The 25863-nt window shown below is 40.2% G+C and overlaps 1 protein-coding gene across 4 annotated transcripts in view; it reads left to right on the forward strand.

Annotated features, from left to right (window-relative positions):
• The first annotated feature begins 4015 nt into the window (after positions 1-4015).
• The window catches only part of PBX1 (PBX homeobox 1), a 328948-nt gene continuing 307100 nt past the window's right edge, over positions 4016-25863 (forward strand). The window contains exons 1-3 of one of the 4 annotated variants that reach the window (XM_030936105.1): positions 4016-4445; positions 4688-4933; positions 8128-8201. In XM_030936105.1, coding sequence (XP_030791965.1) covers positions 4743-4933; positions 8128-8201 — 265 coding nt within the window. In that variant the 5' untranslated portion in view covers positions 4016-4445; positions 4688-4742. Of the gene's footprint in view, positions 4934-8127; positions 8202-25863 lie in introns of all 4 variants that reach the window. The other 3 variants (XM_030936104.1, XM_010373360.2, XM_030936107.1) reach the window with 3 other exon arrangements.

Here is a 25863-nt window from a genome sequence, read left to right on the forward strand (position 1 = left end):
TCCATTCCTTGTCACAACCCATAAGCTATGGAAATTGTAAGTATGAGTTTCTTTTCAGAAGTTTCTAAATGCAAATTAAATATGATTATAATTTTTTGTTAATTTAATTATTTTTTGCGACAGAGTCTCGCCCTGTTGCTCAGGCTGGAGTGCATGGCATGATCATGGCTCATTGCAACCTCTACCTCTCAGGCTTAAATGAACTTCCTGCCTAAGCCTCCTAGTAGCTGGGACTACAGGATACTGCAACCATGCCTGGCTAATTTTAATTTTTTTTTTTTTTTTTTTTTTTTTTACAGAGACAGGGTCTCACTATGTTGCCAGGCTGTTTTCAAACTCCTGGGCTCAAGCAGTCCTCCTATCTTGGCCTCCCAAAGTGCTGGGATTACAAGTGTGAGTCATTGCGCCTGGCCTGAAGATTCTACTTCTATTTCACCTATGGTACTTCCTCCTCTTTATGTCCTTTATTCTCTGTAATGTATTAAAGAATAAGAAGTTTTATGGCCGGGCGTGGTGACTCACGCCTGTAATCCCAGCACTTTGGGAGGCCGAGGTGGGTGGTTCACGAGGTCAGGAGATCGAGACCATCCCAGCTAACACAGTGAAACCCTGTCTCTACTAAAAATACGAAAAATTAGCCGGGCGTGGTGGTGGGCGCCTGTAGTCCCAGCTACTCAGGGGGCTGAGGCAAGAGAATGGCGTGAACCTGGGAGATGGAGCTTGCAGTGAGCCAAGATCATGCCACTGCACTCCAGCCTGGGTGACAGAGCGAGACTCTGACTCAAAAAAAAAAGAAAAAAGAAAAAAAAAAGAATTTTTACGTCAAACTTTGTCTAGTAATTCTACTTTTAGGGACCTTGGTTTCTTCATCTGCAAAATGGAGATTGTAACCTCATAAGGAAGTTATTTAAATGAAGTGTTAAATTGTTAAAACTAAGTGGTAATGTACAATCAGTGCCTGAAACACAATCAGCACTCAACAATTTCTATCTATATAATTATTATTATATTAATGCCATTGCATTCTTCTCACTCAAGCTTGAAGACATTTCTTTTATCCTTCCCACTCACATAAAATCAATTATAAATTTCTATTGACTCCATCTTAAAGACCTTCCTCAAAATGGTCCTCTCTTTTCCATTTCCACTGTCACTTTCCTAATTTCATCTTTCCTCGCCAAATGATTTGGGTAAACAGCTAGTTGTTGCCCACAGTGTTGAGTAACCAGATAATTCTTCCCGAAACATGCTTTTCTGTTCCTATCTTTGAAAGAAAGAAACAACTTACCTCAGTGTATCCCTAGTGTCCATTAAATAAAGCACAAATGCTGCTGTTAAAAGTCTTTACAGCTGGGCGCGGTGGCTCATGCCTTTAATCCCAACACTTTGGGAGGCTGAGGCAGGCGGATCACGAGGTCAGGAGTTTGAGACCAGCCTGGTCAATATAGTGAAACCCCATCTCTACTAAAAACACACACACACAAAAAAAAAAAAAAAAAAAAATTGCCGGGCCTGGTAGTGGGTGCCTGTAGTCCCAGCTACTTGGGAGGCTGAGGCAGGAGAATCACTTGAACCCGAAAAGTGAAGGTTGCAGTGAGCCGAGATCGCGCCACTGCACTCCAGCCCGTGACTCTGAAGAGATAGCCTGTACTTCTTCTGTCAAGTTCATTAACCTAGCCCTCCAGATCCAGTTCATCCTTTAGATCCACTGCAAAGCCTTCTATTCACTCGAACTGGTTACTCCCTTCTCTCATCTCTTATAGGATGTCTAGGGCTTGTTATCACTTCTATAGCATTTATTATCTATTGAAATATATCTGGGCAACACTCTAAAGTAATGGTTAAAAGCATAGGTATTGGGGTAAGACAGTTGCAATGATTAAATCAACAAAACACCTTCAATATAATAATTATAGTATGGAGTCGATTACCTATTTTCAGTATTATTGTGTATACACATCTTATTTCCCTACTAAAATGTTCCTAGATGACAATGATCTTCTGGCATTGATGGCACCTTTTCCAGGAATTTGCCTAGAAAGATTTTATTAGGTTTGCAGTTAGAATTAATTGCTCACAAACTGATTTCTTATAGACTCTAGGTTGACTTCTTTTCAAGCTTTAAGACGCAGTAACTTCATCTCTGTAAGGGATATGTTAACTCTCAATCACTGTGATTGATATGTGATTTGAGTATATAGCTTTGTGCTCAACTTTTGATTAGTGTTAATTTAAAAAAAAAGTTTATAAGTCAGGATATGTATGTGAATAAAACAATTGTTATTAAGTAATATAACATCATAATTACAGTTAATACTCTCTATTGCACGCCCTCATACCAATAAGTGCCAAATAGCTTGCTAAAAACTGCTTTGAAATGCTTGCATTAGTGCTCCTCATCTTGCCAAACTTGTTTTGCATAATGATTGATGAAAAGAATAACATTTTACTTGAGGATCTCAAAGCACCTGGCAAGGCTGCTTTCCATTTTGCAGATTGGTTACACTGCACTTTGCATTTCCTTTGCTGTACTGCCATCCAGGAAGAGGGCTGGCTACACAACATAATATTTTATATTACAAAATATTCTGGACTTTTCCTAAGTAATTGGCCTGGTATTTTATCTTCTATTCATTGTGACTGTGTACAAACTCAGATTTTTTCCCTCTCACTTTGCCTAATGAAAAGATTGGAAGCAAATTTGTGTCCGTCTGGAGCTATGATACTGGACTTTAGTTAGGAATTTTATTGGCTTTTTTCCTGATCGCATTTTATTTTTTATTTTTTCCTACCCATTTTCAATTTGAGTCATCTCGTTAGAATATGTACCCTTTTAAGCACCTCAAGTTTCCTTTCAAACTAGACAGGCAATAGGTACATAACTAATTTTTAACACTATTCACACATTTGTTAGACTGAAGCAGGTTGTGCAGTGGAAATACTAGGCCTTTGGAGGGAGTCACACTCAGGTTTAAATTCCAGTTTTGACACTTAATAACTGTGGACCTTGGACAAATTATTTAACCTTTTTAAGTTCCCTCTCTGTAAAATGGAAATGATAATCCATAACTCACAAAGAGGGATTAAATAAAATAACTCATGTAAATTACTTGGTGCATAGTAGGCATTCAATAAATGTCAGTTCACTTCTTCTCCCAGTTAATAATGCTTATTAGACTATATTAAAAACTAGAACCAGACTGTGATAATGCATTTCTTTATTAGGTATTTAAGCCAAACAACTAATTTCCCCCAGGGGGAAGAGAGAGAAATGTTGAATTAGTTTCATTTGGTGAACTTATTTATTAATCATTCTTTTTCTTCAGCATTATTCAGTTTCATAGTCCATAATTTAGTTTTCATGTAGCAAAAATGACAGAGTTTGGTATTCTTTTCAACTTTACTGTGCTAGAATTGTTTTTTTTTAAATTTATTATTACATCTGCTACTTATTAGAGATCATTATTAATTTTATTAACAGCTCGATTATGTTTCATAACTACGTCGTGCTGACAAACTTTTTCTCTCAGCAGTTTCCATGAGGTTAGAATCAAGTTTCAAATGACAATGCCACAGCAAAAGAAAAGCAGGGGTGGGCGGGAGGACGCACACGTCTGTGTTCTTTCGTGTTAATTTTATATGTTTGCATTTAAGTGGAGACACATTTTCCTCAAGGACGCAACCTAAGTAAGGCGAGCAGGAAAAGTGGAAACTGAGCTGGAACTACAGTATCATTGCACCTTTAAGGACTGGAGACTTGGTATTAGCTCGGCCTCCTTCCCGGCCCACCTCTGAACTCTGATTGACAGGGCGTCGGGTGAGGAGGAGCTGAAGGAGGCTGGAGAGGAGGCGCAGTGAGGAAAGTAAGGGAGGAGGGGCCGGTCTTTTATCTGGTGGCCAATCGGGGAAGGGGGGAGGAGCTCCAGGCACTCTCCTCTCTCCTCCTCTCTCCAGCCTCCCGGCTTCCCCGCCCCCTCCCCTTCCCTTTACCCCCTCCCTCTCCTCCTTCTCGTCCTCCTCCTCCTCCTTCTCCTCCTCCTCCTCCTCCTCTCAGGCTGTGGTTTTTCTGTATATGTTTCTGGAGTCCTGAGCCTGAGCTAAACAAAAGCAGGAGGCTGACGGGGTTGCTGGAGTTTGCAGAGACACGGAGGAGGAGAGAGCCTGTGCTTTGCCTGTCGCCGCGGCTGGGGGAGATCTGGCTTTTGCAACAGCCCACCCCCTTTGAGATCACTCTGGCCCGGAGTGGGGGTGGGGGGCAGCGGGGGGTGGGGGGGGAAAGTTTGCATTGCAATCCCCCTGCCTTCCTCTCCTTTCTCCCGATCAATGCATATTTGCAAAAGGATTAAGCCACAGATTTAAGCGCCGGGAGCCCATTTCTGCCTTGCAAAGGAGACCGGACTGAAAAACCCAAAGCCAGCTCTGATTTCTTTTCGCCAAGTGGGAAGGTGGTTTATTTTTCTTGCTTTTTGGAGTCAACACCCTTCCCCACCAGCCCTTATCCCCACCCTCACCCCGCAACCCCTTCACGCCCCCTCCCCCTCCCCCCTCCCCATCCTCCCACCATCCTCTAAAGAGGCAAAGGGATTTTTTTTTTTTTCTTTTGGTTTTCTTTTTTCCCCCTTCCCTGTTTATCCTGAAAAGGATTTGAAGACAAGCTTGAAGGATAAAAAGCCTTGGTGCTTCCCAGGAGCTGAGCCGAGGAGCAGAAGAGGAAGAGCCGGGGGCTGCCGTAGCCTTTGGAGATGGACGAGCAGCCCAGGCTGATGCATTCCCATGCTGGGGTCGGGATGGCCGGACACCCCGGCCTGTCCCAGCACTTGCAGGATGGGGCCGGAGGGACCGAGGGGGAGGGCGGGAGGAAGCAGGACATTGGAGACATTTTACAGCAAATTATGACCATCACAGACCAGAGTTTGGATGAGGCGCAGGCCAGGTGAGATGGAGGCTTTTCTTTTCCTTTCTTGGGGTTTTTTTGTTTTTCTCCCTCTCGCAGGGGGAAACAATGGGAACTGAATCACCACAGCGCTTTTTAAAAAAACGTTATTTCTTTTCTCATTTTGACAAGCAACTACATGGCGGAGGAGTAAAATTTGAAGGAGCGTTGTTATCGAAAGTGTAATCGCCCATGCCGAGATGTGGCTGTGTACATATTGTGTGTGTGTGTGTGAATACAGGGGTATTCATTTATATCCACACAGACACACAGGCACGCCGAAAATGCTGCCAACTGATCCAAAAGCGGCCCTCGGCACTTTTTACTGCTTTAAAAAAGTATCAGAGAAAGCAAAATTGTCAAGTTTTGAACAGCATTCCATGCCTTCTTGTTGAGGGGACTCTGTAACATTACAAAATAAAATGTCCCAAGAACACTTTATTTGCAAATTTAGTTGACTCATTACCTAATTCAGCGAGTTTGATTTTCTTTCTTGACTCTCCCGTCCAAAATTAATTTTTATATTTTCTCCTTTCTTTCCCCCCTACCCAAAATACAAAACAACAAAAAAGCAGGGTATTTCTTTGTCAGTAGTTGTCAGCTATCCAGAATATATTTTGCATTCACTTAATTTTGTTTTTTTAAAAAGTTGATGAAAAGATAATTTTGTTTTTAGGTATATTTGTTAGTTTTAAGAGACTCAGATTTTTAGTTTAACTTTATTGTCTCCTAATTTGAGCCGGTTTACTAACCTTCCGTGACACATACAGCTATGTATGGTCCTTTAAAAAGGGGTGGGGGGACAGAAATCAAGCATGCTCTTTTCCCCCATGCTTCTTTCAGGACCACTTAGAAATGAAAGCATGTATGAATTTTATGTATTTCAATACTATAGGACATGAAGGTCTCATTTAGGAAACATAATAAACTGTGTAGCTTCTCAAGTTAATCCACTGCCAGGTAGATAGTTCTCTCCTCCAGGATTTTACAGTAAATTCTCTTTCAAAGTAAAACATAGACTAAGTGACAACCCGCTAACAGCTTGCCCAAGGCCGAACTCAAAAGCAAGAATTTTAAAAACCTAATGACCACATATGTCTGTACAATAACCCAGCTTTGTTATATCTCCGAAGTAGCGTTTTTTTTTTCTTTGAAAATCCTGTAAACAAATATACACAACTCCTGTACTTCAGATGACTTGGTTATATGGAGAAGACATCATTATGTGTATTTTTGTCTAAGTGAAATAAGAATCTGAGTTGAGAAAATGAGAGGAAGCAGTTAAAAACATGGATGTTATGAATTATACTCAATTTTAGCTGCAAGCACATGCAACATGTAAACTCAAAAGTACTAAGGTTTATGGGTGTTTGAAAACTTGGAAATGTTGAAAGACTCAAAGCATTCTAAGTTTTGTTTAAATAGGGGAAATTTTAAAAATTAATTGGTGCTCTCTTTAAATTTTATTATGGGAAGAAAAGCTAATCGGTATGGTAAGAGGAATATTTCCCACTGGCAATTCTCTTTTGAATTGGAACATATTTCTCTATTACATTGTTCTAGAAAAATACTCTCAGACATACCGATAAACTGGCTTAAAAACAAGTTTGTGAAGTGGAAGGGGCTAGTAAGAATAGATACTCACTACTTTTTTGATGTTCAGTCTCTCTTTTTTTGTGAAACTGAGGACAAACAGGGCTTGGCGACTTCCCCCTTTCAATGGCCTAGATGCAGAGAGAGATCAGATACAATTTTGGGATGGGGAAATTTTCAGTTCTTCCTCTATAGCTAGCTCCGTTTGTGTGCTGTGGAAATGCAATATTTTTATAAAGCTGTGTGAGAATTTTTGTCTGCATTTGGTCCTATGTATAAGAATAGAATTAATTAAAACTATTTTAAAAGACCCAGGAAAGGTCTTTAATACTTTATTTTCCATCTTTTTTTTTCCACCCCACATGAGAACTTAAATCAACGCGAAGCTTTCTTTTTGGATAAACAGTAGATAGTATGTCCTTTTTTCCTTTTTCTAGTCACACCTTTATAATGTATATTTATTATTTACAAAAGTAAACCATTAATATTTTGGATATAATATATGTGTTCTTTTTGATAGTCTTGAATTTTGAGTTTATTACTCCCCTGCTGTACACTACACAGAGCATGTTTCTGATCTCTGTTCTTCATGAGGATGTGTGTCTATTTTTTAACTTTCAAAGGGATTAAAAAAGAATTGCATGTGTTTTGAGTGCCAGAACTTTCCATTTATCTTTACACATTAATTTTAGTTAGTAGACAGAATTCCCTTAACTAATAGCTGATATGATCAGTATTTTGTTTCCAAAACAGTATCATTCTGCTAAGTGATTCCATAATAAAATAGAAGGAAAGGTATTGTTTTGTTCCTCAAGTGCATTCGGAATACACACACACACACACACACACACACACACACACCAGGTAAATCACTAATCTAAAAGACAAAATTGCATTTATTTTTCCCCCAATGGGTGCAAGGTCCTAATTGTAAATAATTGAATTTCAACACCTGCAAATAAGCAGTGTGTGCACAAGAGGCATAATGTGAACACAGAGAAATGAATTTATTCCCCATATGGGTATGTTTGCCCCCTGGCAATGCATTTCCATACTCTTTAACTTGGGGACTGAAATGTTATAAATTGACAGTTCTACTCAGAAGACCTTTCAAGCATCTTGTGTTTATGAGAATACAGGGGCATCTGCGGAATGAATTCGAACACATGGATGAATTAAATTTGAAAACACACAGACCGAGAGGCAGACAGTTCCTAGGCTGTGGTCGTTGCATGGATTTTACAAAACTGTTAACCTACGCCTTTGGCTTTGCTGTATTCATTGTCCTGGGAAGAATTGTGGGTTTAAGAATTACACTTTGATTAAACTACTTAAAAAAAAAAAAACCTTTCCCTAAATGGGCCTAATTTAGGTTAGTTCTGTTCTGTAGTTAAATCCCTACTCTCTCCCTGCTAATTAACATTATTTCTTTTTCCATGGCGGGACTCTGTATATTAAGTCATGAAAACAATTGAAGCATGCCATAGAGTTACGCTTGGTATATAATTTTGTCTAAATGTTCAAATGTTTTCACCCTGTGCATTATCGGCAGTTTGATCTTGAGAGTCCACCTAAGCTATCATGTTGTTTCTTTCTTGCAGAAAACATGCTTTAAACTGCCACAGAATGAAGCCTGCCTTGTTTAATGTGTTGTGTGAAATCAAAGAAAAAACAGGTAGGAATGAGATTCCAACATTTTAGCATTTTCTTTGGCCAATGAAATCACTTAACCAGCAGTCACAAATCTATCATTTAAATATTAAAATTTCAGAATACAAGTACTATCAAGGTTGACCTCATATTCGAATAGGAAGTCCTAGCCCTGCTTTCCTTAAAAGAAAGCACCAAGTTTCTTTGACAGTTATTATCAGGCACTACTGGCTAATTTCCCATAACTCCATTTCCAGCCTTTCTGAGACTGGGGCTAAACTATAGATTCTGAAAGGAAATTTATAGACTGATGTATCTTTGGGGCAAAAATATGAAAGTAAAAGTTCATTTTTTTAAGGAATATATTTTGGCCCATTTTTAAAACCCTAATTTTTTTGGAGTTGGGCATGGGGGTGCTAAACTGAAGTTTCCTTTCCTTTTTTTCTTGTAATTACACAAAACAGCAGACTAGAGGTTCTCAACAGAGAGTGTTGTCAAATACCTTTGTAGAATGCGCTATACAACATTAGGTTATCGGTATTTGAGTGGCCTGTGATTTTATTGCAGGGAGAATCGTTGGGTTTGGGAGAGTATAACGCCATGAGATCATTCACTCTGTTGTTTTTCTACTTTCTAGACCTGGTATCATGGACTAACACACTTATAACACATCCCAGGAGGGCATTTAAATTTTAAAGCAACAATTAAAAAATAGCAGTCATCAATCAGAGGTGTTCTTAAACAACAGATGCTCTGGGAAGGACATTTAGCAACATCCCCTTGTTTGTTTATTTTAATCCTTAATTTTCCAAAGTGGGTAAAGCTCTCCCTTGTAAGAAGAAAGATTTGAGAAGGCAATCTGAAACCAGGGAATAAAGATGAGGGACAAGGGGTGGTTATATAAAGCGGGAGCTTCTGCTGGGCTCTGACTTACTCGCTCGCTTTAGAGCAGTGCAAAGTACCTGACATCCTATTTATTTATTTATTTTTTACAACAAGGAGTGTAACAGTCAATAATTCATATCTAAACCATATAAGCAAGGGCATGACATGAATGAAAGTGACAATAAATATGATTGCATGCTTGGTTGATATACATTGATAGTTACACATAAAAAAGGGGTGGGGGGAGAGGGCACACAGGGTGGCTTTCTTTTTGAGAGCTCTCTGTGTTTTTCTTTTAAAAAAATAGTTTCAAGATGTGACTGTTGATTGAATATGTAATTACTTGGGTCTTGAAATGCGTGTAAAATTAGTACGCAGCTCCTTTGTTGAATCTTATTTGTGTTGTGCATAACATTCAAGACAAAGCACCTGAGAAGTGATGTTCAGACCTCTAAGTCTTCCAGGTTGCCTTGCCAAAGCTTAACCTTATTGCAAACCTGTTAATTGCATTATTTTAGCTGTGAGACACCTTTTAAAAGATTTATGGACTGTGCATTCAAATATCAAGAGAGCTTTTTTCCAGTTTGTCACACTTTTTAGTTTTTTTTTTTTTCTATTAGCCCAGAGTAGGAAACCTAAGTGTGTGTGTGTGTGTATATATTTTATCTTCTCTCTTTTTTCTTCTTTGATCTCTGATGCTTATTTACTTTGAATATTTGGTTTGTTGAGATTTGTTTCTAATCGAGTATGAGTTCCTGCTGATCTTGTTTCATGAAATGTAGAATCAAAATATAAAAGCATATGTGATCATATGGACTAAAGAAAGTCTATCAGATTTTTATTGAAAGGAAGCCTGTCAGGGTACTTAAATGTACATTGTGGCCAAAGTGCTTAATTCTAGTTTCCTAATTAAAACCTACTGAGGCAGTAGATCAAAGTGGGTGGGTGTGAATAGAGATCCGGTTCAGGTGTGGGTTAAAGAGTTCGCTCCTTGTTCATATTGGCTCAAGTATAGTGATAGGAAGTAAAGTAGTCATATTGGTCAGAGTAACATTCTAAAAGTTTTGTTTTTTGAATTTTGTGTCAATACATTTAATGTTTAGAGACGTAAATCTAAATTAAGGTTTTTTTTGTGTTGTCTCTAGAATAATACATTAAAAAATAGTTTATGAAATAATGTAATTGAAAGTGATAAGAATCATTGCCCCCTGTGTTAAGGGACAGACACACACACACACACGCACACACACACACACACACACAAGTTTTGGATTAAGAGGGCACCCCTGGGTGAAAGTAGAGGAAAAAAAAAGGCTTACCTCCCTCTTAGTCTTCAACTTGTGTGTTGGAAGGATTGAAGGGAAGGCAAAAACCTCTCCTGGAATTGTTGAGTGTTGTGTTAAAGGTAGGAGTCAACTGTGGTGTGCTGAAAAGAACCCTTTCATTCTAAAGCACGATTACTTGGCTACTCAGGACCCTGGAACCTTGAATCTTTTTGCCAGCATATCTTCCATGCAGTTGATGTGTCGGAGGAACAAAGTGTCTGTAAAGTTGCAGGAACCTTTTTTTTTTTTCCTCTTTTTGATACAGAGCTGGTGAAAAGATCGCTTGAGTGATCAGTTCACATACATTCCTTTATTGTTTGGGGACTTTTTCTATTGTTACTTTCAAGCCTCTCTGCATTAAATGAGTATTTTTGAGTTTCCATCTCAAGCATTATAATGCTTGTAATAATAATAGAGGTTACTTGATTTAGGGTGGGCTTTGTTTGTTCGTATTCTAACACGAAGTTCATACATTTGGCTCACCTAGGCAGAACTCTTGAGAGGAACTTGGTAATTGCATTGATTTGTTATTTTTGCTTTTTTGCATTTGTTAATGATTTTATACTTGTGAATACGAAAACTGGCTAAGATGTATTACCAACCTTTTGGAACTTTAAAAATACATACACACACGCACGTAACACCTCAAAGTAGGCAGTGCCGTCTGAATTACAATTGATTGATGGGTGTTTAAGTCAGAAATTACTATGGGAATATTTAAAAAACAAAACAAAACGAAAAGAACCCATGTGTCTTCTTGCTTCTGAATGTGGGTAGTGTTTTTTTTTTTAATACTTTTTCACTTTTAAAAAAATAAATGCTAAGAAGAAGTGCCAGCAAAATGCTCGAGTGGCGAATCTCAAAGAGCAGCTAAAAAACCCTGTCAAGACCTATAGCAATGTATATTTCACATGTGACTTTTATCTGCTCACTCATTCTAGGAATACAGAGACAATTAGAGTTTTGGATCATTTAATATAACATTTTCTTTGGGATTTTTAAGACCCATTCCTTGTCTTCAGGCATATTAGTAATAGGCTAAGTTTTGCGTATGTGTATATGTGGTGGTAATGGGGTTGTTGGGATAGAAGAAAAGGAGAAAAAGTCAAGCATATTACATTTCTTTAAAAAAACCTTGAATATGTTTTTAAACATTTCCTGTTTTTTACTTCTGTGTCAAAATCACGCAAGTTTAAAAATTAGAAAAACACAAAAAATATTGAATGCCACTTACTGAGGAAACTATTTATGGATAGCAATGAATAGCTGCAATTGTTGCCAATAGTTTTTAATTTTAGAACATAATAGCTATATATGGCACTTTTCAGCCAGTTGTCCTCTGTGCATTGTCTGCATTGAAGTTAACGCAAATCAAATCTCTGGAGGAGGTTAAAAAAATTTATTTTTTGCTCCTTAACACCCTTTTGTTCTCTCTCTTTCCTTTTCTCTCTGTATTCAATTAACACCCCCATCACAGAAATGTAGCGTGTGTGTTTTTTTAATTCTACTACTGTATTTCACTTTTGACACCCTCCCTTACTATTCTCGCCTGCCACTTCTTTTTAATATAGCAATTACATTATGGGACTTCTCCTCCTCCCCTCTCCCCTTTAAAGCATTAGAGAATAATTTGTGTGTCTATGTATATGTGTGTGTGTATGTTTGCATATATAGGTGGAGGGGTGGTGGGTAATGGAAGGAAGCTATAGATAGCAGAAAGAGAATTCTGATGGTATTAGGCCTTGAGCAAAATAGGAGTAAAATAACTTTAAATCATTTAGAGCAGCTTCTGATCAGATTCCTTTTGGGGTTGGAGTGGTAGGAGTCATTTTCATAGAAGCTCATCGATAGCCATCAAATGCAAAAACTTTTCTTGCTGATGAGAAAATTCAAGAATTTGTTTTTTTTTTTTTTTTTTTTCTCCCTTGTGGTAAAGATGCCGAGGAAAGAAAAGGGGATTAAATGAAAGGAACTTACAAGTCAGTTTTACCTGATGCTATCTTTCAGGTACAGTGTGTTAAGGCAGAAGTAATGTGGTTAGACCCTGTGTTATTTATTTATTATAATGTAGATACAAGCTACAGACCTACAACAATGTACCTCTGACAGACATAATATAAGAAGAACTTGTGATGAGAAATGTCCTTTCTTTTTAGTCACTTCTGTGTATTCCATTTTTAGTCTACTACTACAATTAGAACAATTCTGGCTTTTGAGAAGTGCAAAGAGCTGTTTGGTCAAAGCTGCCAGAATGAGATTTTGGGAAATTTGGTGTCATTTTTTCTAACAATAGGAGTGTCTGTGAGGATTGGACATGAGAGAGATTTAGGTTACACTGAAGAATCTGAAAGGGGATTTATAAGCGGGGAAACGTAGAACCTTGTGAACTAGGAGCTGTGGGGCGTTGGGCTGGGCCGGGTGTGGGTGGGTTCTATACAGTAGGCTGCACTGTTTGCTGAGAAGGGGGCATTACCTGCCTGCGTGTTTAGTTCACTGCTGGTACCAGGCCTGCTCACATGGTTTTGCCTCTGCATTCTGTTGATATCCATGAACTTTTTGTTGTGGTTGTTGGCAAAATTATAAAATTACCCCCAAACAAGCAAATAAACCAAAACCTAGATGTTGTACATAATTTAAATTGGAAGACATTTTCATTTGTAAAGCATGACCCTGACTTCTTTTGTGTCATAGGCATATCTTAGGAAAGCTTATTCTTCAATTTGGTTTCAAATCTCTTTTAGATGGATGGTGTTATGTTTGAACTGGGTGAAGTGAATCTAAATATACCTTTTATTGCTTTTCCTTTAAAAAAAAAAGTTTACCAAAGCACCACATGTTAGAGACAGTGTCCTAGGTCCAGCTCCAGACAGCTCTTATTCATTCTCATATGACCCTAAGAAGCACCCATTCATTTTCATTGCCATATTAACCTGATTTTGAGGAATATAATAATTTTGGTTCCATTGCCCTTTACCTGCAATGGTGTGGTAGGATGTAAGGAATGTAATAATTGATAAATAAAATAAGTAGAGAATTCATGAGTTGCTTGTGAAGTGCTTTGAGTTCCCTGGATTATGTAAATAATTAAGGTGCTATATTTTCTATAGTAAATTATCTCAGGATTCATATTTTATTTCACAGGATATTACTGCATTTAACTCTTTCAGGCTAAAAAAATGTATGTCTACTGGTCTTTAATTAAGTAATGGGGTAATCGATTGTCGCTCATGAGGAAAATTCTCTCGTTGTATCTTTGCCCCGTCTGCATCTCAGAGATGTCACTTCTCGGAACTTAGCAGAGTGATCCCCAGAGGGGAAAAAAGGTGCAGGAATAGACTGTCATAAGATTATAACACCTACCCCCGTGATGGCAAAATAAGGTCAATAGTGTCTTACCCGAAGGTCTTCTAACCTCTGACATCTCTCTTTCAGTCTCTCAATTATTGGTGGAAATCAAGATTGCAATGGGTGGAAAATTCATCCTTTTTGATTTAGGGTGTAGTTTCAACTTCATCTTCTACTGAAACTTTTGTCATTACGTAGGTATTGGGGTGGGTATACATCATACTCCATGCTGGTTCTGGACCTTCTACTAAGTAGTTATAAGACCATAGAAAAGTTGCTTAAATAACTTTATGATAAACTATAATAGTAGTGGTTAAGGACCTCATCTTTAAAGCCAGACTCTCTGAGTTTATATCCTAGATCTTTTACTTCTTAACTGTGTGACCTTATTCAAGTTAAAAAACCTCTCTGTGCCTCATTTTCCTTATAAAATGCAGATCGTAATGGTACTTATCTTAGCAGGTCACTGTGAGGTTAAATAAGGTGATACATGTAAATCACAATGCTTGGCATAGAGTAAACAGTCAATAGCTGCTAGCTGTTATTATTTCTGGACTTGTTTTCTTATATGAAATAGAGAGGCTTATACCAGATGGTCCCTAAAGACACAGCCAATTCCAAGACTCTGATTTTATGCTGAAAAGAGACAAAAATTGCTGAATTTAAGATTTGCTTTCTTTTTTTCCTTGCAATTTTTTTTTTTTTTTTTTTTTTTTTTTTTTTTTTTTTTTTTTTTTTTATAGTCAGAGTCTCACTCTATCTCCCAGGTTGGAGTGTAGTGGCGTGATCTCAGCCCACTGAAACCTCTGCCCCTGGGTTCAAGCGATTCTCTTGCGTCATCCTCCTGAGTAGCTGGGATTACAGGCATTCACCAGCTAAATTTTGTGTTTTACTAGAGATAGGGTTTCGCCATGTTGGCCAGGCTGGTCTCAAACTCCTGGTCTTGAGTGATCCGCCTGCTATGGCCTCCCAGTGCTGGGTTTACAGCCATAAGCCACCATGCCTGGCCCTGCTTCCCTTGCTATTCTCTTAAAGTGAGAATTGGCTATATCTGGCCAAAAGTCTGGGACTAGATTGGAAGAAGAGGTTGGGAAAAGAGAATGGGTAAGAACAGAGAAAAAGTTTTTAAACTACAAACTGGACAACAACCACTTGAAAAGCTAGAATTGCATATTAGGGATGGTGTTTTCTTAGCGTCAGCAACTGGAGGCATTTTGTAATCATAGTTAAAAACATCTTCTCTCTGACGATACGTAAGCCTATCCATTCAACTTGCAAAGTTCCAAAGCAGCAAAAGTAGCACAAAGTGAGTTTAGGGCAACTTGACCTTTTCTTTTCTTTCTTTCTTTTTTTTTTAAATTATACTTTAAGTTCTGGGATACATGTGCAGAACGTGCAGGTTTGTTACATAGGTGTACACATGCCATGGTGGTTTGCTGTACCCATCAACCCATCATCTACATTAGGTATTTCTCCTAATGCTCTCCCTCTCTTTGCCCCCCCGCATCCACTGACAGGCCCTGGTGTGTGATGTTCCCCTCCCTGGGTCCATGTGCTCTCACTGTCCAACTCACATTTATGAATGAGAACATGCAGTGTTTGATTTTCTTTTCCTATGTTAGTTTACCGAGAATGATGGTTTCCAGCTTCATTCATGTCCCTGCAAAGAACATGAACTCATCCTTTTTATGGCTCCATAGTATTCCATGGTGTATATGTGCCACATTTTCTTTATCCTGTCTATCATTGACAGGCATTTGGGTTGGTTCCAAGTCTTTGCTATTGTGAATAGTGCTGCAATAAGCATGTGTGCATGTGTCTTTATAGGTATAGTCCTTTGTGTACATACGCAGTAATGGGATTGCTGGGTCAAATGGTATTTCTGGTTCTAGATCCTTGAGGAAGTGCCACACTTTCTTCCACAATGGTTGAATAAGTTACACTCTCACCAGCAGTGTAAAAGAATTCGTATTACTCCACATCATCTCCAGCATCTGTTGTTTCCTGACTTTCTAATGATCGCCATTCTAACTGGCGTGAGATGGTATCTCGTTGTGGTTTTGATTTGCATTTCTCTAATGACCAGTGATGATGAGCTTTTTTTCATAAATGTTTGTTGGCCGCATAAATGTCTTCTTTTGAGAAGTGTCTGTTCATATCCTTCACCTACTTTTTGATGGAGGGCAACCTTACCTCTTGCCTTTCTAATATGTTCCTTATTTAGGAAAAATGTTATCTTTGTCATAAGGACAGCCTTGGTTCATAGTAGATTTCTTTTTTACTATTTTTTTATAGCTTTCTTGAAATATATTTCTAACACCATGAAATTCACCCATTTGAATGATAGACAGGTGGATTTTACTATATTTACAAAGTTGTGAACCCATTATCACAATCTAATTTTAGAACATTTTTATCAGCACCCCCCCCCCCCCCCCGCCCCGGCAAAAAAAACCCAGTACTTTTTACCATCCAGTTGGTATTTCCCCCTTCATCTTGCCACTGGTAACCACTAACTTACTTTCTGTCTTCATGGTTTTTGCCTATTCTGGACATTTCACATAAATTGAATCATAAAATATTTGATGTTTTTTTGACTCATTTCTTCTCTTTAGCATGCCTTGGAAGGTCATCCATACTGTAGCATGTATCAGTACTTCATTTTTCTTTATGGCCAAATACTATTCCACTGTATGGATATACCACATTTTGCTTATTCATTATTCAGTTGATGGTCACTTAGGTTGTTTCCATTTTTGACTGTTATGAATAATACTGCTATGAACATGTGCTTTCAGGTTTTTATGTATGAATATATGTTTTCATTTCTCTGGATAAGGAGTGGAATTGCTGGCTTATGTGATAACTCTATGTTTAGATTTTAAGAAATTGCTAAACTGTTTTACAGAGTGGCTGCAGTAGGTACTTTTTTTAAAAAACAACTTTATTGAGGTATATTTGATATACAAAAATCTGTACATTTTATATATATATATATATATATATATATATATATATATATATATATTTTTTTTTTTTTTTTGGTGCGATCTTGGCTCACCACAATCTCTGCTTCCCAGGTTCAAGCGATTCTCCTGCCTCAGTCTCCTGAGTAGCTGGGATTACAGGCATGGGTTACCACACCCAGCTGATTTTTGTATTTTTAGTAGAGACTGGGTTTCACCATGTTGGCCAGGCTGCTCTCGAACTCCTGACTTCAAGTGATCCGCCGGCCTTGGTCTCCCAAAGTGCTGGAATTACAGGCATGAGGCACCGCGCCCGGCCTGAGCTACCACGTCCAGCTGGGTGTATTCTTAAGTCATAGTGTAAATGGCATAGTGTCTTCAGCACTCTTAGCTTTTCATTCTTTCAACCTCTTTCTCCATTCAATGATGTCTCCTTTTTATGTTTAGGACTCTGCTGTGTTTATGGCCATGTTTGGTCAATACTTTAAGAAAAAAAGTTTTTGATAAATTTATCTGACTTAAAGTATGCATGATCAGGATTTATGTGAAATCTCTGTTATAACTATTTGCATTTTAAAGAGGAAAAAAAGTAAGTCAAAGGAATGATTCTCCAATGCTGGAATTTCAGAGGTCAGGTTCCTGGAGGGGAAGACACTTTTGAAAAAGATTGGAGAATTTTCTGAATAGTAATCTAGTGTGAAAGAGGGAGCATGGACTTTGAGTGAAACCATTCTAGCTTGTGTAACGTTAGTGAGTTACTGGGTTTAACAGAGCTTCAATGTTCTCATTTCTGTGGTGAAGATAATAATATGTATGATGTTGGCTTGGTGGTCTGAAAAAGGCAATAATATAAAGCACATAGTTCAGTGAGTGTGCTCAACTAATGGCCACTACTGTTATTTTTCTGAAGCCACATGACAGAGTGTTGACCACCTCTCTCATCAGTTTGGCCTTGTCTGTTCAGGTTGAGTTTTCTACTACCTCTGTCCGGGAGTTTTAGAGGCTCACTAACATGCTTCCTGACCCAGCTTTTATGTTAAATGGTTGTCAGTGTGAGAGAAATAAAAGTCTTGGGCAAAACGCAGCAAAAGGCATCTCCACACTTTCACATCATCCTCCCCCACTTCTAGAGTTCTGCGGAGAGAATCTCATAGAACAGTGCTTTTTAGTGAACACCTGTAATTTTAAATTTAATGATTTAAATTTTCTGGTAGCCTCATTTTTACAAAGTAAGAAGAAGCAGGTGAAATAAATTTTAATACTTCTTATTTAACCCAAATATATCTAAAAATCTTTCAACATGTAATCAATATAAAAACTATTGAGATATTTTGCACTCTTTTTTTTTTGCGCTAAGGCCTTGAAATGGTAATGTTAAATTTAATGATTTAAAGTTTTTAGTAGCCCCATTTAAAAAAAGTAAAAAGAAACAAGTAAATGAATTTTAATAATACATCTTATTTAACTTAAATACATTGAAAACATTTCAATATGTAATCAATATAAAAATTAATGAGATATTTTACATTCTTTTTTTGTGTGTCTATGCTGAAGCTTTGAAATCCATTGTGTATTTTACATTTACAGCACATCTTTTTTTTTTTTTTTTAAGACAGAGTCTCTCTCTGTCATCCAGGCTGGAGTGCAGTGGCGTGATCTTGGCTCACTACAACCTCTGCCTCCTGTGTTCAAGGGATTCTCCTGCCTCAGCCTCCCAAGTAGCTGAGATTACAGGCGCCTGCCACCACACCCCACTAATTTTTAGTATAGATGGGGTTTCACCACGTTGGCCAGGCTGATCTTGAACTCCTGACCTCAGGTGATCCACCGACCTTGGCTTCCCAAAGTGTTGGGATTACAGACCTGAGCCACTGCATCCAGCATTTATAGCATATCTTGATTTTGACTTGCCATACTTCAGTGCTCAATAGCTACACATGAGTAGTATCTACCATATTGGACAGCACAGCCGTAGAATAGTTGTTCTGGCATAAGTCCCTGTTTTGTTCCTTTTTTGCTATAGCTTTTACATTATGAGGAAGATACATGGTTGTTCCCCACTCAAACTTGAGCTGGTAGTTCTGTAGCAATTGAAATTGTTTCCTGATGGATAGCCGTGTTCCAGAACAAAGCATATCTGAGACATCTTTTTCCGGAAGAGAACGTCCACTGTACCCTGTTGAGGTCACTGCTGGAAGCCGGGATGGGGTGGTTCCCCCACCTCCTTCTCTGTGTTTTTTTGCTTCTGTCTTTCCATAGCTCTTCATTTTAGGTTCTTTCTTCCTCCTTAACAAAATCTGAAGTGTTCCCTAGAATAGACTGAGTGGGCCGAAGCGGTTTCTTGTTTTCTTCAGCTGTAATGCAATGGAACAAGTACAGAGCACTCTATGGTATGACGGGAGTTTGCTGGACTCTGTATCAGGAGTTCGGCAGTCTCACACTGACTCCCTCTGTGGTAGCATATTATTTTGAGAATGCCATTTAACATCTTGGTCTCAGGTTTCCACATCCATGGAATGGGTGCCTCTAGAGAGCCCCTAATGTGACTCCATATTCCATGGATCGTGAGCCCCAACATGATCCCTGCCAAAGCTTAGATTCCTAGGAGGCAAGACAGGTGGAACATTTAAAAAAGAAAATTATTTTTCATTGTTAATGGCATTCTAATTTATCGTATGAATCCTTGTATCTTTCCTAGTCATGTAAAACTGGTTATGGTGGTGTTAACGTTACCCTCCATCAATCAAGTTGCATTGGAGAAGGCAAACTGGGAGGGAAAAAATAGTGGAATTAAAAAAATTTTTATTGCTGGGCGTGGTGGCTCACATCTATAATCCCAGCACTTTGGGAGGCCAAGACGGGCAGATCACCTGAGGTTGGGAGTTCGAGACCAGCCTGGCCAACATGGCAAAACCCGTCTCTACTAAAAATACAAAAATTAGCTGAGTGTGGTGGTGGGCACTTGTAACCCCAGCTACTTGGGAGGCTGAGGCAGGAGAATTGCTTGAACCTGGGAGGCGGAGGTTGCAATGAGCTGAGATCGTGCCTCTGCACTCCAGCCTGGGCAACAGAGTAAGACTCTGTCTCAAAAAAAAAAAAAAAAAAGTATTGAAGCATTCAGGATCCCATTTATAAGGCCAGTTGGAGGCCAATCCCAGCTTAATCCACCTTGTGGACTTTGTGATGGAATGCATATGTTGTTTCCATGCTATGTATTTGCAGCTATTGGATTTTAGACTGGAAATTTGTCTTGGAATAGATTTCTGATTGCAGTATTGGAAGGGCAGAATACCTTCTTGAGTTCATATGGCAGAGCCCAGGAATTTAGGAAAGGCGTTTGGCCTTCACCTTGGAATGGTAGAGTTACTTGTTCAACATTTGCCTCAGCTGAAATACTGAAATAATTTCTGTTTCCCACCTAACTGCCACTGGGGCTTTTGCAAACTTACAGTGAGGATATTCAGAAAGATATTTGAGTTTCCCTAAGAAAGATTGGTAAGTATGAGAAAAAAGTTTATATATTTGTCTTGCTTTGAGACAGGTTAAATCTGCCAGTAGGTCAGAGGAATAAGTTTACCTAGTGGCCTGTGCTGGTAGGGCAGGGAGAGTCAGACGCTTTTCCTGAGGGCGTTAGGTGATTTGAGACCTCAAGTGTTGTCACTGAGAATCCTCCTTATAATTACCATTGTTAATAGAATTGAAACTTTGCATTTATCTTTTGTCCCTAACAAAGAAAGACTCCCAGAGAGTCTAATGATGAGCCCTGCCTACATCCATTCTGAAAGGCACTCTATGGATATGAGGGTGTAGACGTTAATTCCTTTCTGCAGAATTTGCATGCAGAGGCTCTAGGGCCATGCACCCTGCTTACATTAATAAACATTTAAAAACAAAGAACGGGTAACACATGCACAGCTTTCCTTTGTGCATCCTCCTTACTAGGGTGCCTGTAATCCTTAACCTCTTGCGGGGGAAATGTCTGGGTGGGTGCGGGTGGGTGGTGATGCTGCGCGCAGCACCAAGTATAAAGGCCCAAGAAGTAACCACGTCGTGTGAGGAATAATTAAAGCAGCTTCATCCTGAGGCCAATTAAGGAAGAATGGGAAAAAAGAAAAAAGAAAAAACAACAAAAAACCAGCAACAATAAAATCCAAGAGATGAGAGGGCATGTTCGTTCAGATCACGTAGAAAAGAGAAATTGAAGTCGTCTGGAAGGAGTTTAAGGGGATGCATCACAAAATAAAACTTTTGGAACCAAGAAACAGTGGAGAAGCCCGGTGGCGAGCCACATGGCCTTGTGCTAAGACTAGATGCCCTTTTCAGACAGGATAATGATGATCCTGGGAGCTAGACTTTCATAGATTGTCGCCTGGGTCCTGCTGCAAGACACTGCACAATTAATACTCAGATTAGAGGAGAGGGCTAGGGGTGGCCGTGAACCCGCTCGCAAATCTACTGACTTCACCGCAGGGCTGATGCGCGCAGCCTAGAGGACGCATGGGAGCGCCCGGCCACGGCCGGGTCCGCCGGCTACGCGCCACGTCGCGTTGCATCGCACCGGCCTTCTCTGCACCCTGCGGCCCCGCACCACTGGCTTCCTCTGGTTCGGGCGTGTGGCCCAAGAAGCGGCCCTCCGCAGAGTCCGGCCTTGAGTTCCCAGCGCAGGCCGCGCGTCACCGGCCGCCTGCGCGCGGACCGCGAAGCCAAGTGTTCCCCCAAGCGGGGCTTGCTGTGTTTTCATCATTTCCCTTGCCTGGCCGGGCTTGCAGTGGTCAGCCGCGGCGCTCTGCTCCCGGCTGCGGCCCGAGGCTCCCCCGCTACCTCCTCTGTCCCAGCTGACTTCACTCTTCTCCCAAAGGGTAGTAAAGAGAGGGCCGCCGCCACCCAGGGGAAAGACACCCTCTCGGGAGCCATACTTCCTTTATTAAACACCTCTCAGTGTGGGCTTGGAGTCACATTCAGAGCCTCTGAGGCAGAGGGATGCGTGCGGTCTGTCCCCGGGGAGCCGGGCCCAGGGTCTGTTCCTGGGCAGGATCTGTTCCTTGGGGCCGGCCGGAGCGGCGTTTTCAATATGCAAAGTGCCGGTGCCGGGCAGACCTCGGTGGTGGTGGTTTTGCATGCAGAAGTGAAATTCGGAAGGCCGCGTGTGAGCACGTGGGTGTGTGTATGTGCTCACACGCACGCGTATTAATTTGCAGCTCCTTTCTTAGTTGGCCGTGTATTGTTTCAGCTCTATTTGATAAATATTCGAGTTGTTGCTTTATGGTAATGAAATGAATTAAATAATATAATCTGGAGTTACTGCCGAAACCCTCCCGTCTTTTCTGTCTCTCAGCTCTTACAGGGAGTGCGTCATCTTCCCCTAGGGAGATTTTTAACCCAAAGAACCTTGATGTACTTTAAACAGCACTGACATTTGTTTTCGTTAAGCTCGGTCTGATTTCTTTAGCACTTGAAGAAGGTTTGGGGCCTTCAAACATAGCTAGTTTCTTATATGGCGGCTTGTCTTGTCTCAGAGGAATGTGTAAAGGGGCTTCAAGCTGCCTTATTTTTTACCAGTTTTCAGAAAATGGGAAATTTATTTTGGTAGTTTGCCCCCTCCTGCCCATGCACGCATAGTTGCTTCCCCTCCCCCACCTAGCCTGCTGGAGCCCGGGCAGGAAGGGGCTGTCGTCACACACATGCCTAAGCCATATTACTTTATTTTTCTTCTTAGAAAGTTACACTAGGAAAGATGTTCTTGATGTGTGATTATTATTCTTAAATGGATTCTTGTGCTTTCTTATTATTGCTCTGTTACAGCTTCACGAGAAACCAGCAGGTCCTGCAGTAGACGGTCCAGAAACTTTCTATGGAATGAATGTGGGAGAGCTAGAAGTCAGGAAGGTTGAATTCCCTCATTACTTCGAAAATCTGTGAATTAATTCCCTCTATAAATTTCCACCAGCCTAGTCTCTGATCCACCAGCTGGAGAATCAAGCCCATTATTAATTTCACAGGATGAATTTCTCATCCTAGTAACTCTGGGGGAGAGGACGAAAGGGTTATTATGTAGGTTGAGAGTTCACATGTTGCTTCTGACTGTTACAGATGTTGCAGCTAAAATATAAGCATAGCAATAATAATATTAGCAATGGTGATAATAAAGAATGGAAATAACTGCTTCCTTCTGCTCCTGATTTGGACACCCCCACCCTCCTACTCATTTATTCTATTGACTCCTCTCTAGGTGTTTCAAACAGAGATGTTTTGGTGACTTCCTAGGGGAGAGAAGCATCTCTCGAGTGGCTTCCATTTGGTTATAAGTATGCAAAGATTGTTTGTGTTGTCAAGATCCCATTGGAGTATATCTTCTCACCTATAATGTCACCTCCTGCATGTTGCCCTTTGTAAGTAGAGGTTATGGAAGTTTAGTTGTTTTTTAAGCAAGTTTCATCAGATATTTTTTAATGCCCTATGTTCTGGAGATGTTGGTGAAAACTCTGTATCTTCCACAGGTTGTATAGTGAAAAAGTTAAAAATGAATCTCTGTCTTGGTTGGATTTATTTTTTTATTTGAGAAATACCAGTTAAACATTTTTGTTTTAGACCTCCTGAAGGGCATGATGGGACTGAAGAGTCCATATTCCATTTTGGTCTAGTTATTGCTTTAGCAAATATTTGCGAAACCTCCCATGCCTGGAATGTTGTGAAAGAGACTGAAAAATACAGATATGTGTGAGTTGTGGCCCTTACCCTCAAGGAACTTCCAGCGGCCTGAATCAAGGTCAGAATCAATGTAACATGGGCAGGTCCATCACTCCCAAAGCCCATGACAGGAGCCAGGAATGTGTTCCCCAGAGCCAGGAGTGTGGCTGTAAAGGTCATTCTTGACCAAAGTTCGTTGCTGCCCTGGTGATACATGCAGAAGCATGCTTTCTTTGAATCAGGAGTTCTAGTTTTTTACTTAGATGTCTCAGAAATGTTCTATGTTTGAGTCCTTGCATACTTGGCCTTCCTGCCTTTTCTCAAGCACTGTAACCTCCTTCATTTCTTTTCTGCCTTTCCCCTTTGGCTCTCTTTTGTTCTCTTCCTCCCATCTACTGGGGCCTACCCACCCCTCCATGCCCTCCCAGCCCCCATTGCTATTTGCCAAACTTGTGACCTGAGACCACTTGGCATTTCCGTGGGATGGCTGAAATTTACCACCCGCTGAATAGGCATTCTGTGACATTTGCTCACCTGGGCAGCTTAAGCTACATGGTCTGCTTCTGCCTTGAAGGAGTGCTGAGAGGAAGTGTGAAATTTACCTCTGTGCTCCAGGGTTCTTGCTAGCAGGGAGACAAACAGCAATGCTTTCTAGAAGCTGGAATTAATTTTTATCATAGTGCACATATATGTTTATACCCTACATTTATTACGTATTCAATAAGAACATGTAGACAATTTGTGTATTGTCTTCCATTTTTTTTAACAAATTAAATTTTCATGGTTAGCTTCATCTTTCATGTTCATACCCTCCCCTTCCTCTCCCTCCCTGCTGGTAGAAGATACTGGGTTAACTTAATGCTCTTTGAGGCCTTGTGTCATTAGACCGCCTGTCTCCTTAAGGTTTATGATATTCCGTGTGATGGCTTTCTCACTGTGGCCTACCCAGTCCTTCTGCTTGTAAGGAAATAGCTGCCTGTCTCTTTGGATCAAACTGGTCTAGGAGCTTGTTCAGCCCAGTTACTGGGACAGACCAGCCCTGGAGGCTTCTGTGACTCTTGCAACACACAGACAGCACAGTCTGTCTGTCCTGGCTGTCAGCCGAAGAAGGGAGACATGCTATGTAGATGGTTAAGCTGTTACTTTATACTTGTGTCCTCCAAGTGATTTGAAGGAAAGAGTGCTGTGGGCCCCAGTAGTGGTGGATCATCCTGGAATGAAACTGAACAGAAAATGTCAGCAGAAGTGATGTCTCATACTTTCCTGCGGAGCCCAGAATTCTCCTGTTTGTGTGTAATAGGAATTAATGCATATTAAAAAAAAAACAAACATGTATTAGAGATACTATTATTATTACTCTGATTTTTAAGATGAGGAAACTGAGGCATGGAGAGTTTAGTGAATCTTCCTAAAGTCGCATAGCTAATGAGAGGCTGACTTGGAGATTTTACTTGGTAAGTTTTACTAAGTGTAGATTTTTCTATAAAAGTATTCATTCCCATTGAGTGACAGCCCATCAAACTGTGATTCTTCCAAGGAAATCCAGTGGAATCTTACTTGGTTGTCCAAATAACAAATTGTCTGGCTCTACTAATTTCTGATCCTGTTTCTCAGGTATAGAAATTTAATGATCTCATGACTGTGGCTGGCTACAAAACAAGTAAAGAGGATAAGTTCAAAACCCGCCTTGAGCTTATTTCCTGATTTTCATTAGGCCTCTGCCTATTCTGTTTTTAGAATCCACCTGACCTTTTTTTTTTTGAGACGGAATCTCACTCTGTTGCTCAGGCTGGAGTGCAGTGGCATGATCTTGGCTCACTGCAACCTCCGCCTCCCAGGTTCAAGCAATTCTTGTGCCTCAGCCTCACAAGTAGCTGGGATTACAGGCACGTGCCACCATGCCTGGCTAATTTTTGTATTTTTAGTAGAGACAGAGGTTTCATCATGTTGGCCAGTCTGGTCTTGAACTCCTGACCTCAAGTGATCCACCTGCCTCGGCCTCCCAAAGTGCTGGGATTACAGGCATTGAGCCACCGTGCCCAGCCAAGTTTGTTTTTTGAGATGGAGTTTTGCTCTGGTTGCCCAGGCTAGAGTGCAATGATGCAGTCTTGGCTCACTGCAACCTCTGCCTCCTGGGTTCAAGCGTTTCTCCTGCCTCAGCCTCCCTAGTAGGTGGGATTATAGGCGCACACCAACATGCTTGGCTAATTTTTTTGTATTTTTAGTAGAGATGGGGTTTTGCCATGTTGGCCAGGCTGGCCTGAAACTGCTGACCTCAGGTGATCCACCCTCCTCGGCCCCCGCAAAGTGCTGGGATTATAGGTGTGAGCCACCGCACCTGGCTCTAGAATCCACCTGACTTCTTTCAGGCAACAAGCATGACTTATTTTTGCAGGTCTAAAGCTTGACCACCCTTGTTGTATATGTCACCTTTCCTAGTTCCTTCTCCGAAGTCCAGTATTTTGACAGAAGCATAAAG

This window comes from Rhinopithecus roxellana, chromosome 8 (assembly GCF_007565055.1).
Source record: "Rhinopithecus roxellana isolate Shanxi Qingling chromosome 8, ASM756505v1, whole genome shotgun sequence".
NCBI classification, from domain to species: domain Eukaryota; kingdom Metazoa; phylum Chordata; class Mammalia; order Primates; family Cercopithecidae; genus Rhinopithecus; species Rhinopithecus roxellana.